Consider the following 16,730-nt stretch of genomic DNA (forward strand, 5'->3'; position numbering starts at 1 on the left):
ATAGGCAGGACCATGTCACTAGGGGCTTTAAAAAGCAGCAGGGCTCATTTAAAATCAATCCTGACTGATAAGCAGGCAACTGTGACCTTAAAGGACCACATGCCTTAGACTGCACTGCCAGCTGTCAGCTCCCGAATGCAGCTGCCAGTGGGGAGAAAGGAATGGGCCCACATTTTAAAAATGTTTATAAACATCCCTTTGTTGTTCTCCTCCTTTTATCAATTATGCTCATTCAGACCCTTAAGAAATGGTACTTCCTGCAGCATATTCCATCTTACCTGTACCCTCGCATGCCATTCACAGACATAACTCCTCCCTCGTGCTGTAAGAACAGGCCCATGTCTGCTATTCAGAACAGCAGAGATGAAACAAGGCTGCTGCCATCCTGTCACAAGACTATCCTAGCTGATGCTGCATCTGCAAGTCATTACTTTCCAATGAAATAATGCTTTTGTGATCTCTGAGTGGGATAGCTCAACTCATGTCGCTATCACAAGATTTCCAGTGACTGCCTGAGCGTCTGCTCTATCTATTTGTGTTACTGGTCTATGGGTATGGTACAGGGAAATTCAGTACATTAATTCTATTCCATACCCAACTTTGGCCCCCTTTCTTCTCTTCATGTATAAAGAGGTGCAAGAAAGGAATTCTTGGTTAGTTACAAGTTGATTTGGGGAACTGCATTGACTTGTGAGATTTAGGGAGTTGTGTTTGCATTGCAGTACCCTACGTGGAGCTGGTGGGGCCTTATTTTGTTGCATAGGATATGGAGATAAGGGAATGCCCCAGCAAGTGTCTGGCGTACGTCTCTGTGCCTCTCTGTCTCCTGTCCCATCAGTGACGGCACAGCTGGTTTTGTGGCTGTGCTGCTTCTGGCCAGTGGCAGCACTTTGTGACCCCTCCAGTGGAGGGCACAGCGAAGACGGAGATTTTCTCAGAAACAAATCTCTCTCTCTCTTGGCAAATGTCTTTTACAGTTTTTTGGCCGTGTAGGAGGAGGAACATGCTATCTGGAGCATCTAATCCCTGACTCCTCCCCTCTGTGGCCTTTTCACCCCAAGACAGATGAGCTCTGGGGTGGTTAAATCGAGATTGGAGAAAGCAGGCTGCATCGCTGCCTTTTCCTTTCACACATCCCCTCCATGCCCCCGCAGAAGGGGCTCCTGAGCCTGTAGACCTTGAAGTCTTGTCTGATTTAATTTCAGATGTTGATTTACTAGGTGCCTGTGGTATTTCTGAGCTAATGAGTGTGAATGACCATAGGTGTTTTGCTTGAAAAACAGGTTATCCATCTGCACAGTTCAACTCTTCAGCAACCAGCTCCAAGGATATTTAGATGTGGGGCTCAGATCCGGCTTTGAGAATCAGAGCCGCACTGAAGGGATGTGGCTGGGATAGAGATGCCTCTGGCGTTATTGCAGCACGGCACTCGGGTGACTTAGAGCTTGTCTACACGATGGGGTAACGTGCACTACAAGAGTGTGATTTCTAAAGCGCATTAACATGGTGCACATTAATTGATCCCTGCAGACCCTGCTGGTGTGCACTAAAGGTTCCCTAGTGTACTTCAAAATAGTACTGAAACAGCATTACATTACAGTGCACTAGGAAGCTTTTATCAATGACCTGGAAAAAAACTTAAAATCATCACTGGTAAAGTTTTCAGATGACGCACAAATTGGGGCAGTGTTAAATAATCAAGAGGATAGGTCACTGATTCAGACCAAATCTTCTAGATCAGGGGTAGGCAACCTATGGCACGTGTGCCAAAAGCGGCACGCGAGCTCATTTTCAGTGGCACTCACACTGCCCGGGTCCTGGCCACTGGTCCGGGGGCTCTGCATTTTAATTTAATTTTAAATGAAGCTTCTTAAACATTTTAAAAACCTTATTTACTTTATATACAACAATAGTTTAGTTATATATTATAGACTTATAGAAAGAGACCTTCTAAAAATGTTAAAATGTATTACTGGCACGCGAAACCTTAAATTAGAGTGAATAAATGAAGACTCGGCACACCACTTCTGAAAGGTTGCCGACCCCTGTTCTAGATAGCTAGGTAAGCTTGGGTGCAAGCAAAGAATATGCATTTTAATATGGCTACATGTAAATGTATACATCTAGGAACAAAGAATGGAGGCCATGCTTACAGGATGGGGTCTCTATCCTGGGAAGCAGTAACTCTGAAAAAGATTTGGGGATCCTGGTCGATACTCAGCTGAACATGAGCTCCCAGTGCAACGCTGTGGCCAAAAGACCTAATGCAAACCTGGGATGCATAAAACAGGGGAATCTCGAGTAGACAGGTTATTTACCTCTGTATTTGGGACTGGTGTGTTTGCTACTGGAATACCATGTTCCATTCCGGTGCCCACAACTCAAGAAGAATGTTGGTAAATTGGAGGGTGCAGAGAAGAGCCACAAGAATGATAAAAGGATTAGAAAACATCCCTTATAGTGAAAGACTCAAAGAGCTCAATCTATTTAGCTTAACAAAGAGAAGGTTAAGGGGTGACTTGATTACAATCTGGAAGTATCTACATGGGAAACAATTATTTAGCAATAGGCTCCTCAGTCTAGCAGGGAAAGGTACAACACTGGAAAGGTACAAAGCTGGAAGTTGAAGCTAGACAACTTCAGATTGGAATTAAGGAGTAAATTTTTGACAGTGAGTGTAACTGACCAAGGAATAATTTACCAAGGGTTGTGGTGGATTCTCCATCACTGAGAATTTTTAAATCAAGATTGGATGTTTTTCTAGCAGATCTGCTCTAGGAATTATTTTGGGGAAGGTCTATGGCCTATACTATCCAGGAGGGCAGACTAGATGATCACAATGTTCCCCTCTGGCCTTGAAATATGTGAATCTAGGGTGCACCAGCTGGGTCTACATGGACCAATTATTGCGCAATATGGTAGTGCTCTTTAGAAATCACTCCCCTGTAATGCACATCACCCACCATGTAGATGTACCCTCAGTCATACACATGCCCCTGGCACCATTTAGCTAAGGGTATGCAAACAGCCCCATTCTTTCTGAAAGGGTGCACGAGGAGGGAGGTGGTTCTGTTTCCCTTTCCCCACAATACTGATGCTGTGCTGCACTCCTGCTGGTTAGCTAGAATCTAGTTTTTGCTTTTCCAATGTGGCACCTATGAGTCAATAGACTGAACAACTCTGAAGGAGCTCACATAGCCTGTGGGATTGATTATGTGGAGGCGCCGTAGAGTTTTGCTGTGGTGCACTCTGTCTTTAAGTCGCTGTTGTAGTGTTGTTTGCCTTTTGTCAGGCACATGTGAGTATTGGTCTGGATTTGTCTCTGTATTTACCAGATAGTTCTCAGTACATAATTCACTGTCTTTAAAATTAGGCTTTGCAGGCCATGCGGGCTTAAATATTTTTTAAAAACAGACCATAGTGCAGGGATTAAGCGTGCCAGCCTAGAATCTGGTAATACAGTATGTGCTCTTGCTTAGATCTAATGGACATCTTCCTGGCCATGCTTTCAAGTCAAAGCAATTTCCTTTGGATGTGTGGCTTGGTGAATCTTACACTTGGCTTCGTCAGTGGGGATTGTTAAATTAAATGTGGCTAATAGAGAAATTGCTAATTAATATAACCCGGTGTTATTAATTTGAAGTTTATTGGGGGGGGGATAATTCATCCTTGGGAGAGATGGATTTTTGTTAACATCACTGGTCCCCTCTTTTAACTCTCTGAGACAGCCAGTTCTGTCCGGGTTAACTATATAACAAGGATATAAATGTGTGCTGGATTTTGCCTTCAAGTCTCCAGCGTATTCAGTGCCAAGAATAAACTCCAGACTCCAGTATTATTTGTTATTGTATAATGACTCAGGAATCCCTTTTGGCCAAGTCACTGCCCTCATGACATCCTGCCTCCATCTGGAAAGAGGAGAAAAGAGGCTTTCTTTCAAGCAAATGCCAATGGTAAACAGGGGACAGCCAGCAGATCAGTGATGAAGTAGCAACACAATCTGTATTGAATACATCCTCTTTGGTGTGTATTGGGAGTGTATTTTGCATATAGTGTGGTGTATGATTGGTCATGGGCAGGTTCTTAGTAAGCTATCCTCCCATGTCTGAGGAACAAGGCAATGTAAAGCCCAAGTTGCTGCTGCTGCCTGGACTTGAATAGAAAAGATGTTAGAAACACTCTCCTGTACTACAGAGGGATCTGTTAAACGGGATTTGTAATACAGAAATAGAGCCAGATTCTGCTCCTTTGAAGTCATTGGGAGTTTTGCCATTGACTTCAATGCAGATGCAGTACTAGACACTAAAATAGCACTTGGTTTTAATTGTAACTATTTCTTCTACTCCGATTGTTTATAACTAGTTGTTGTCCAGTCCTTAAAGACCGAGCCCACTGCCCTTGCTGCTCAGGCACATAATGTCCTGTAGCTGTGTGAGTGGGCTAGCCTGTAGGTAATGTATATATTTTCCAAGCAGCTGCAGCTGTGTCCGTTGCCTGTGAGACACGCGTCATGACTTTGAGGTTGTGATAATTTGCTGTAAATATTTATTTTACAGTAAACTTAAAAAAAAAAAAAGAAGGGGGGGGGACAAGCTGTATGTTTTCCCCATCACGGCCTTCAAGGTCATTTCAAAACGATGGAGAAGGGTAGTTGTTTAGAAGAGAATGTATTGAAATGCACTCATTAATAAACATTGCTTTTTAACTGGTTTACTCATTATCAGCAATACCTCCGAGAGTGCGGTCCATGTGTTTATTAAAAAGCCTTTAATTTCCTTTTATCACTATCTTCCCCTCGTTTGAGAATTCACAATTCCCATCTATCTATCTATGATCATTTTAAAAAATAAGATGCTGCAAGGAATCTTCAAAGGGAAGCTGATTGTTGGCTTGTGTGTGTGCGCGCGCACAGAAAAGCAGTTCTTCAATCATTTTTCATTGAAAAGTAACATTTGACAATTTGTTTCTGAACATAACTCTTAAATGCTGATAGTGTCTGCATTGTTTCCTCAGAAATATGGCTTAACAGCCTACTTTTATCAGTAACATTCTTGATGTCTGAGACAGAATGGGCATAGAATAGCTAACAAGCATGCTCTGAATCAGAGGATATAATTTTGAGCCATTGTTTCAAAATCAAAAACTGCCCTTTTGTGAAAAATAAGCACTACTCTCCCCACCCTCCACCCCGAAAAGGGCTATTCTCAGTTAAATCAACCAATTCTCAAGGGGAAAGGGGCAATTTTTGCATGCAAATGGGTAAACCAAAGCAAAATTAGGTTTATTTTTGAGCAAAGGGTTGAGTCACAACAATTTTACACATTCATGTAAAATATTAATTTAGAAAAAATAAGACAATATTTTGCAGGAATGAAACTACCTGAAATAGAATAATGAACATTTTTTGTGAAAATCCTTTTGAAAAAAATTTGGATGATTTCACACAGCTGTGCTGTAGATCCTTTGGAAGTGTTCAGTTGCTCTCAAACCACAATAGCAAATCGTCTTACAGAGGTTCTGACTCTGTGTTCCATCTCAGGCCAGGGGTTACGTGGTATGCAGCATCCATAACAGTGCTACCTTTGCAATTCCTATCCCTACGACATAAGAAGGAACCTCTTTAGGTGGAGTTTAGTGACTTTATTATCTGAAGTGTTATGGAATATTAGCATTTTGATATTTTCTGCTTATTTTCTAAAGTGTCTAGAAGTCCTTTGCTGGATGGGCAGCTGATAAATGCAGCTTGTTTGTTTAATCGCAGAACTCTTGAGATGGAATTATAGTCTCCTCATTCTAAATGTGCCTTTAAAAATAAAATGCTGTAAATATATACATACTCAAGCCCACTAATCATTCATCGGCAGATTTCCCAATGCAATTGTTCCCTTTTCCTACTTTCCCATTTCTGTCTTTCCTTGAAGTTTACTCTAGCCATTGCCAGAAGAGCCATACATTTGATTGTTGTTCTCTCTATGCCATTTAGTCAGAACTTGAAATAGGATTTCGTGGTCGAATCTGAGATTTCAGGGATGGGATTATCACAGCCCTGAATGAGACTGATCCATCTTTTTGCGTATCACAGATGTGATGTCACACTCATGAATGATGAGATCTTTTGTAACATATCATAGAGCAGCTAGCCCTACAGCACATGTATTATATTTCTATACTGAAACTTGAAAGTAGTGTGCCAGTTCTGCTCTAGAGGCTGGAATGTTCAGAAAGTAATTGTAGGAACATAGCATATGAATTATTTAGAGCAGTTAAAGTTATTCAGTAAGGTTTAAATCTCAGATATTTTTTTGGAGAAAAATCCATGTCCATTTTATAAAGTATTTGGTAGGGAATGGGGTGCTTTGAAACACTCACACATTCAGGTCACATGCGGAGGAGGGAACTCTATCTGAATACTAGAAAGGCTTTCCCTGACAGTATTACATTTTAGAACCTATGTGACCTTATGATCCTTCAGTATCTGATGATGTGTGTTGATTTGTCTGACCCTTATTCACAAAGTATAAACAAACCGAGCACCCTTGCCTAACAAAGTGGTTAGTTTTTCCTATTGGGAGAAAAAAGATGAATCGCCTCATAGTTTGGATATGGCCATCACACAGAAGCAACCTTTTGAAAATCAGCAATAAATGAATCACCGCAGAAGCCCTTGACACTTATTCTATAAAAGTCCTTTGTTGTTCTCCCTAGTTAAATACACATCCTTCTAGCCAGTTTCTCCTGGAGATTTTCATAGAGTCATAGAAATTAGAGATGGAAAAGAACTATGATGTCATGTAGTCCATCCCCTATAGGTTTGTTCCTTATAGTACATATATTGTTTCTTCTTTGTTAAATATGTATGACAAAGTTTTCAAATTTGGATGCCTAAAGTTAAGCACCTGAATCTAAATTGAGGCACCTAAATAAGTGGTCTGATTTTCAGAGGTGCTGAACACCCAACATTTTTACTAGTGTATAATCTCTGGTTGCTTTCTAACTGAAAACTCAGGCCACTTTATTTGTGTATCCAGGCACCCTGATTCTGCTCCCATTAAGATAAATGACAAAACCACCACTGACTTTAATGGGAGCAGTATTGGATCCCAAATACAGATTTAGTGACCGACTTTACTCATCCAAGTTTGGAGTGCTTTGGTCATAGCTGTGACCCTGCGGAATCCCAAGCAGTAGGATAGTCATATTTACTGTCCATACAAGTGTTGTGATCTCAGGGGTTGTAAAATGCTTTGAGATCCTCTGAGTAGTCATCATACAACTGCATATTAATTTCAGTTTGATTACTCCAAGTGATGAAGGCTGTATTTGAACACTTCATTTATCCTTGCTATTTGGCCTCCACAGAACACCCTTCATGCTGTCACCTGTCATGAGAAGGTGGTGTCTGTCCGGAAAGATCACACAGAGTCACTGGGAATGACTGTGGCAGGTGGAGCATCTCACAGGGAATGGGATTTGCCCATCTACGTGATAAGTGTTGAACCTGGAGGAGTCATTAGCAGAGATGGCAGAATGAAAACAGGTAAAGCTAATGGGGTTTGGAGGCCTGTGTGAATGGAAAGCTCCCTTTTGATGAACTGAAAGATCACAAAGGGGTGCCACATTGTATGTTTCTGTAGACACTTAGATATCTCTCAGAAATGAGAAAGAAACTAGCCTGAAAGAGTTTTTAAAAGAAGGCAAACTCCTTAGCTGAGATTATGCCTCTGAGACCTATGGCTGGAGGGACCCTCCTCCTGTGGAGCCCTTGGTTCTCCTAGCTACATCTGCAGTGCTGTCCCCCACTCTCCTCTCAGAGCCTGTGGTCACTATCTATGTGGTCCTGTGTATGCACCGAGGCAGTGGTCAGTGTGGGGGTGAGTGGTAATGTAATGTAAGTCATCCCAAAGACCTGCTGAAGTTGTTTAAAAAAAAAAAAAAAAAAAAAATACACCGTGGGGGTGTATAAAATAGTTTTTTCTACCGCGCCTCCATCCCCCACAATCTTTTGGGGGGGGGGGCAGAATCTCCCCCCCAATCAGATGATGTGGTGGAACTTTAGCAAAGGGATCTTTGCAGAGATTTTCTTTTCAATATCAATTCCTATGGGTTTTACCATGACAGGGTGAATGGGCCTATATTTATTACATACAAAAAAAATGAAAAGAATGTTAAGGCTGTAAAGTCAAGCATGCAAAGTTAGGATAAAATTCAGGTTGCTCATGCACACTTTATTTGGCCCTCTTGTCTGCATATGTATTATAATACAGTCTTCAATTACATGGTCACATACTATTTTTCCACAGGACCCCAGCCTCATTCAGTGCACAGGATGGATGGTGCTCACTTAATAGGCAGCTTTTCAATATTTTGTTTTATCCTCATTTTTCAATGTGTGGTCCTAAGCCTTATTTACTGCACACTATTCAAATCCTGCTCTGAAGGCAACAAAGAGTTCTGTGGTACCTTATAGACTAACAGACCTGTTGGAGCATAAGCTTTCATGGGTGAATACCCACTTCGTCAAATGCATTTGTTAGTCAATAAGGTGCCACAGGACTCTTTGTCACTTTTTACAGATCCAGACTAACACGGCTACCCCTTGATACTTCTCTGAAGGCAGAATTATTCATTTCCTCAAGGGCTTTTCAGTGGCGCTCTTCGCAATACTATTAATGTCAAAATTGTCCACTAATATTAAGTGCCCAATTAGAGATGCCTAGGACCTGATCTTTTCGGGTCATGTAGCATTATATAGCATATCCTATGTTCAAAGCACAGTTCCCATTGATTAATTGCAGCTGTGAGTGCTCAGCTTTTCTGCAAATCAGACTCCAGGGAATCAAGTTGGGTACCCAGAAAATGAGGAACACACAATTAATGACCACCACTGAAGTTTGGTTTAAGTGATGTGCCTGAGATGAGACTGGATCTCTGTGGGAGAGTAAGAGAGAATCAGGTTCTCCAGCGCAGTATTTAAGTACCAAAAGCATGAACCCAGGACTTTCTGTCCCTGCAATACCAAGCCCTGCCTCATTTACTACACACTTTCCATTTTCTGCAACAAGTGAGGCAGGGATTTACACATAACAGCCTCCTTCACTGTACAACCCTGATTTATTCCCAGAGGACCAGCCATTGCAGGTGTAGGTTTTCATCCTCTGTGTGGGCCAACCACTAAAGGGAGATGAGATCCACATTTTGCCAGTGGATCTGACAGCAGAGAAATGTTCAGACTATGGGTTCTATTCCAGGTTCTGAGGGGAATATGCAGTAGTGGTTACAGACCCTTTCCCTCAGACCCCTCGAGCCTGTCCTTGTCCTTGTCCCAGTCCCAGACTCCATCCCGCTTCGGCCCCTCCTTCTAGTACCCTCCCCCTCCTCCAAACAGCTCCAAATCCTGCTCCCCTTAACCCCTCTTCATTTCAATCTGGCTGCTTCCTCTTTTTATTCTTTGCTGCCTGTGTGCCAACAGGAGGAACACTGAGAGCACAGTAGAGAATCTCCCTGTTCTGTTCCTGGCAACAAAGTCATGCTCAGCCCCTGAAGCCCTGGGCAGAATTTTAGGTATTCTTGTTCCAATGCATGGAGCTACTAGAGCTTCTCCCACAAAATGGATGTAAGAATTTTATACATATTTTATGCATTAAAACGTCTGTTCCCCTAGCTTCATTCTGAGATGTGGCTGAATCATCTTGGCTTAAATTTTGCAAAAACATTCAGCCTGAGATGGAAAATTTCAGCCCAAACACTTAAAGTTTGGCAAAGTTATAAACTGCTGTAAACACGATCTTATAATGGAAAATGTTGGGCAACCTTAACTATAGGCATCAGTATTTCTGTCACCTACAATTAAATGCTGATCAGCTGCTTAGTGCTGATCAGGGTGCCTGTGCATATAATCCATGCCACAAGGAGTGTATGGTCTAAGGGTATGTCTGCGCTACAACTACAGTAGTGTAGATACTTCCTACATCAACGGAAAGGGTTTTCTGATATAGTTAATCCACCTCTCCAAGATGGAAGAATTCTTTTGTCAACCTTGCTGCATCTAGAGTGGGGGTTAAGTCGACTTAAGTATGTTGCTCAGGGGCAGGGGTGAAAGTAACATAAAAGACTTACCAGTATGGGGGCCTGGCTCCTGGGCCCCAGAAGGGGTGGAGCCTTGGGTGGAAGGGTCGGGGCTGGGGTCAGCCTCCCCCAGCCAGCCCATCTACAGTGCCCGGGGCTCCGCTGGCAATTTAAAGGGCCCAGGGCTCTAGCCACTGCCGCGGTGGCCAGGAGCCCCGGGCCCTTTTAAATGGCCGGGCCCTGGGGCAGCTGCCCCTTTTGCCCCCTATTCCCCCACTCCCCCCGGTCAGAGGCTCTGCCAGTAGGGAACCTACCGGCAGGGCTGCCAATAGGGGAGGGGGAGCAGCGTTAAAGTACTGGCAGCCACTTCTTACCAGTACGCCATACCGGCCCACTTTCACCTCTTCTCAGGGCATGAAATGGTGTAGCTAAGTCAATGGGGGCGGCTCTAGCTTTTTTGCTGCCCCAAGCATGGCAGGCAGGCTGTCTTCGGTGGCGCGCCTGCGGGAGGTCCCCGGTCCTGCGGCTTCGGCGGCATGCCTGCGGGAGGTCCACCAGTCCCGCAGCTTCGGCGTACCCACCGCCGAAGCCGCGGGACTGGCGGACCTCCCACAGGCATGCCGCCAAAGGCTGCCTGACTGCCACCCTCGCAGGAACCAGCAGACCACCCCCCGCGGCTTGCCGCCCCAGGCACGTACTTGGAGTGCTGGTGCCACCGCTGCAAGTCAACCTACGTTTTAGGAGCAGACCCGGCCTAAGAGGCAGGCACATATAAGACAAAATGGACTGAAGGCACCAAAGGAAGCTTGGAGCTTGTTCCAAGTTGAAAGGGGGCGCTTGGTATTGTGAATTACTGCTTCTTCAAGAGTGGTGTGACACTAATAGCTTCCTCTTCTTTTTTTTGTTCACTCTTATTTCTAAAACTGCTGTATGTCATTTGTTGTATTGTGTGAGGCAGCCAGAGGCAAATTTAAATAAACAATAATAATACATTGGTACAAAGTTTACAGAAAACCTGCTAAATTTACTGTTCTCAGTTTAGGACAAATAATAGCATCAGCAGAGGAATAAAATAAACAACGCTTTCTCTTCCAGATTTTAAATTCAGTTTGAAAACAAACACCTGCATGTAAAACAATGGCACATACAAAAGTATTTGAAGTGTACTTTACAGACCTTAATTATCACAGTGCCATGTGCATTTGTGTCTGTGTATTATCCTTATAGTAGAGCTAGAAAAAACGAGGCAGAAAGCTGGTGACTAATCATGGGGGGAATCAACATCCCCGAGGGGATTAAAATGTTAGAATTCAAGTCCCATGCTCTTCAGCCCCACTTTGTCCCATTTTTACTGCTGCATCAGTGTAGAGAGGCCTTAAAGCTGCCCTATGTGGTTAGCTGTTGATTGCCTCCATGTAAGGGACTCCTCATCTGGTGCATAAACACACCTCTGTGGCACTCCTATCCAGCCCCTCATCTGTTGTAGGTGGTGTGCCAGGGGTGGGGAGGACATCTTCAGAGCTCTCTGTCCAGTGGAGAACCTCACCCAGCATAACAATCGCAATGGATCATCTATACACCCGTCCTGTTTAGAGTAGCCCTGTTGTGATAACTGAGCCTACAAATTTATCGTAATTTACCCTTAACAGTAAAAAGTTCATAAGATATCACAACAACCTATAACAACAAATGTTGATAGGAAAAGGTGCAAAAGCAAGTCTGAATTTTTCCAAACGAAAAGGGCTGCTGATACAACTCAAGGACTGGGATAAGATCATGCTTGGTAAACAAGAGAAGTGTGAACCAAAAATTGATGTGTCAGAAACTAGGCCTAACTGGTAGATAAAATAACAATGAGATGGACTATTTTGCCCATCACTGCCTTTTAGAGTCCTTAGAGAAACTTTTTTTGGGGGGGAAGGGAGGAGGGGAAATTGGCTGGAGTGAGCTTCACCATCATGATTACAACCCCCACCATCTCCTGGGATGCCAAACCTCCTTCATCCTAATCCTGAGCAGACAGGGCCAAAGGAAGAGAGAACCAGATGACATTTCCACCTCTGCCAGCTGAAATCCAACTTCCACCTAAGATATGAAACTTCCTTCCCTCCCCCCGTCCCTCCATGTCCTCTTCTTTCCCTACCTTATTTTTCTTCTTTCCTCTCTCTCTCTCTCCTTTTTCCTTATGTCTGATAAGTCGGGCTTAGCCAGTCAAGACTGTATATTTTGCAACAGTACTGTAAGCCTGTGACCAAAGAGAGACAGCAAAAGCAATGTTCTACACAGCCTGATGCTGACACGAGTTTGCCAGGTCTCAAGAGTGGCTGATAAGACCATGTGCCATGCCTGTGTTTTTCTGCAGTGAGGTTGCAAGTGAAATCAGTATCAGAGATAGAAGCTGCATTTTCTATCTTCGCTGTTCTTTTCTCTTCCCTCTTGTGTGTGTTTTGTCTTCTAGGAAATGGGATCAGACTTTAACAACGATGACAACTCCAGCCCATCTCAACTAAATTCTTCTCTCTTCCTCATCCTTTATCCCATCTAAAACTCTCTCAAACAAGGGGGTTTTCCATCTAAAAACTCTTGCCAGCTAAAGGGAAAGGGATATTGTTAAAATGAAAACCTTACTTAATAAACTGTGTTTCCTTCTTTTTTGTATCTTTAAGAAAAAGTTAAAAGGATTTGTAATGGTGTTTGCCATGGTACAAAGCTATCTATGCCAAACCTTGTTTAATGCCGGGCAGTGAGTGGGTTATGTTATTCAACAGCCCTTAGACTGCTCTCTGTTACCTCAGGGCCCTTGGCTGCCCTCTGATCCAGGGTTGAAGAGTAGTATGACCAAAAACACTACCTTTGCCCATTCTGGCTGCGCTGATGCATGTTTGAGTTCAGCCCCTCATCCCACTCTCAAGATCTATTTTATGCCTCGCGTTTATTTCATATGAAAATATTAACAACCACTTTAGACAGGCAACAAGTTCCCAGCCCTGGCTTATTCCTGAAATGCATTTTGTTTAAAAGGAAAAATTAATTAAAGCCTTAAAACCATTTTCTCCTTTTACAATGGTTCTGTTTATTGTCCTTCAGGTGACATTTTACTGAACGTGAATGGAATTGACTTGACTGGTGTCAGCCGTAGTGAGGCAGTAGCCCTGTTGAAAAACACCACCTCGTCTGTAGTGCTCAAAGCCTTGGAAATGAAAGAATGTGAGGCCCTGGAGGACATGAGCCATGTATCACTCCCTGACACCACTCAGAACACAGCTGATAACAGTGAATGGTCACCTTCCTGGGTTATGTGGCTTCAGCTGCCACGGTAAGTCCAAAAATTACATCCTTGTGTTGAAGGGGAGTGGGAGGAAAGATTTATGTTTCTTGGATGGCTCTTGTTTTTTGGCCTGATTCATTACACTGACATCTTAATTAAATCCAGGCTCTGTCAAAAACCTTTATTTTAAATACCTCCCTTTAGTAATTGTATATACATATATGGAAAATAGACATATAGGGCTGCTTTTACGGGAGGAAAGAAATATCCTGAACAGTCCTATAGTTGAAAATGTGTTAAGGAAAAGTCTGAGTGGATGTAGGAGCTCATAGAACTTATATCTGGGATCTGAGCCCTCTGGACCACCCTGCAAAGTCCAAAACTACCCCTGCAGCACTCAAGCTTCACAGATCCTGTGTTAGTTAAATACAGCTGAACTGTTTGACTTTGCCCAGATGTTAAAAAGTGCACACAGTTGGTGCATTTCTCAGAATCGCCTCCCCTGACTCCACCACCTGCCTGCAAAAAGTTCATTTGTAAGATACAGGAAGCAGCTGTTTTGTAGTTTTAGTAAAAATAAGCCACATAGTGTGTAGTTTAATTGTCTTACATACACAGGGCATTTTAACATCTTCAGCACGCATAAATCTGCATCTTGCAATGTTGTTTGAACCTGAGCTTTTAATGAAGACTTGCCCTGCATCAGGGATTACACTGAGTTAATGCTGAAATTCCAATTCTTAAATGGAATTTAACTCTCATTGATTTCTAGGACTGCAGAATTTGATGCGACAGTTTATATATGCTTTACCTGTTAACCTGAACCCAATGGCTGTTCAGAATATCCTTTTTTCTTTTAAAAGAGCAATATCAGGTGGCTCCGCTGCATGGAGAACAAGGGTGAAACCAGTTGGGTTACTCAGGTTTTTTGTACACAGCTTCATGGTTTTGCTTTTTTGGGGTATTTATACTCTAGCTAGATTCTGTTCCTTACTATTCCATGTTAGGCCATTTTGCAGGCCCTTCCTTGTATGTGGGTGGAGGGCACAAAGTGTGAAAAGCAAATCTGTGCCATCTTTAGGGGTCAGGTACATCTCTTCATTCCAGGGGGCAAATAGCCTAGGCCAATAGATTTTTCCCTTCTTTACTTTTATATAGAAACTACTGTGTTTATCAGCAACTGAGGGTGGATTTTAATTTACCCTTCACCATGGTTCTGGTGAATCAGTCAGATGCCAGTATCACCCCTAGAACACACCCTCTGCCTCACTGCATAGCTAACCTTACTGCACCACAGGGATTGAGAGCTCCCCTCTACAATTTACAGTTCTCCCTCCTAAGCCAACAGAAATTTAAACTTTACTCTTAGTGGTTCAATATAAAGGCAATGCATTGCCTATCACTGAGGAAAATACAGCTAAGTCCACCTTGAGGAAGCTTTCCCTCAGTCCGCTCACCGCACCTGCTGTAAACACTGAAGGAGGACAGTGGTCACTCTGTCCTGGGTCCTGCAGTCAAGATAAAGTTACTGTCAGAGATGCAGAGTACCAATAAGCAAAAGCACATTAAGATCAAGCAGTCCGATATCTTTGGCTTTCTGGGCTGGAAGGGAATTTTACCCTTTTGAACAGCATCGGAGTTTATTAGCCTCCCTGTTCCAGAAAATGCACATGTACAACCCCCAGCCTTTTAACTGAAGGAAAATTACCCACCATGTCAGCAGGTCTGAAAACAGGAAATTCATTGTAATCATATCCCCAGCTGCAACTCAACTCACAGAAAAGGGCCACAGTGTGGCTGAAGTGTAGGGGAATTAGTATGCTGAACTGGGTGCGCTGGTCTTCTTAAATGTAAATTGAATAGGGGGAATAAAGATTATTAGAATTGACAGTAACAGAGGTGTATTTCACCCCTATTAGTACTGGCTTGTTTGGCAGGCCCTAAGCAAAAGATTTGGACTTAATTCACTTAACAATACGTTATCAGATACTTCAATCTTATCTAGCACAAATACTGGTTACCCTTCTGTTCTCATCGACTCTCTAGCATCCACACTACACATCTGGAAGTCCTTCAAGCTCTGTCACCAGGACATGTATCATTAATACACATTAACTCATTTCCCCCAAGTCTGAGAATTTAACCTTTCACTAGGCTTCCAGGATGTTGTTGGCAAGAGCCACTCCCCACTAGATTTCAAGGGTATTTTCAACAGCTTTGCTACACAGCCCAAGCTTGTCTTGGGAAAAGATGATTCAATTCAAATACAATTCTGCTTAGTCAGTGTTAATCTAGATTGCTTAATATGCAAGTGTGGTGCAATGGGAGGAAGTCTTGGTGTATTAGTGTGTGGAACATTTAGATACTATAATTAAAGTTCAACAGCAGGAGACAATACCCCTAAGAAAGAGGAATGCAAAGAACAAGCAGGCCTGGTCCTGCAGGATAGGAAGCCAGAGAAGGAAGAGCAGGCAGAATAAGGGAGATGGGAAGGGGACACAGAAAGTGGGGGGAAATATAGAACATGATACAGAGACATGGGGCGAGAGAGAGAAGGAAGAATCACTGGCCTCAACAACAACCGGTTTTGTTTCCCCTTAGTTTCTGTGAGTGTAGCTGTATGATTTAAGATTAGTGTTTCTCTGGGCATACTTCTGCGCTGATACCAATCCTGTAAATGAGCAATACATTCCCCTAATATAGCTCACCTCTCTTCAATGGGTCATATGCACATTACAAAGGTTGGTACAGATGAGGAAATAAACACTGAGGATTAGGCAGTTTGCTCAAGCTCCCATAGCAAGTCAGCAATAGAAGCCAAATCTGACTTGTCAGGGCCTGGCTCTAAGCACCAGAAATCATTGCCTTTCTGCATTCTTTAAATATGTAAGCACTTGCTGAGCTCACAAGAAATGGGCACAAATTTCATTTCCAAAGATATTTTAAAACTGGTCTTTGGTGAGTCATTTTTAGATGACTTGTTAGTGTATAAATAACTATTGCCTCTGTTCAGTCTGTAGTATGATACACTATGTGGTGGTTATAAAACTGTGTGCTTCTAACAATTGTCTGAGCGAGGTCCTAGGGACCACATGTGAGTGGCAGGTATGTTTTCTGGTAGTCAGATCTATTGAAGTAAAGACTAATCATCATCCCTATCTAGCTTAGGTATTTCTTAACATTTGTTTTTTCTACTCAGTTGGCTGTTGAGGAATACAGGTCATTTATTGTTGAAGGTGATAGAGAACACTACACAGCAGCTAGAGCAAAGTTACACTTCCCCAGTGCTACAGTAATTTTTCTACCCTTGCTAATTTTGCCCTCCTTCCTTCTTTTTATCCTCCCATTCCCCCCAACACTACTTTTTAAAAATACATTATAGATCAGCCTACCATAA

General features: G+C 42.8%; 1 protein-coding gene across 7 annotated transcripts in view; it reads left to right on the plus strand.

Moving 5' to 3' along the window:
• The window catches only part of LNX1 (ligand of numb-protein X 1), a 106,810-nt gene that overhangs the window by 84,249 nt on the left and 5,831 nt on the right, over positions 1–16,730 (plus strand). For all 7 annotated transcript variants that reach the window (XM_034771900.1, XM_034771899.1, XM_034771901.1 and 4 more), the window contains 2 exons: positions 7,360–7,537; positions 13,153–13,381. In XM_034771900.1, the coding sequence (XP_034627791.1) occupies positions 7,360–7,537; positions 13,153–13,381 (407 nt within the window). The remainder of the gene's footprint in view (positions 1–7,359; positions 7,538–13,152; positions 13,382–16,730) is intronic.

This window comes from Trachemys scripta, chromosome 5 (genome assembly GCF_013100865.1).
Source record: "Trachemys scripta elegans isolate TJP31775 chromosome 5, CAS_Tse_1.0, whole genome shotgun sequence".
NCBI classification, from domain to species: domain Eukaryota; kingdom Metazoa; phylum Chordata; order Testudines; family Emydidae; genus Trachemys; species Trachemys scripta.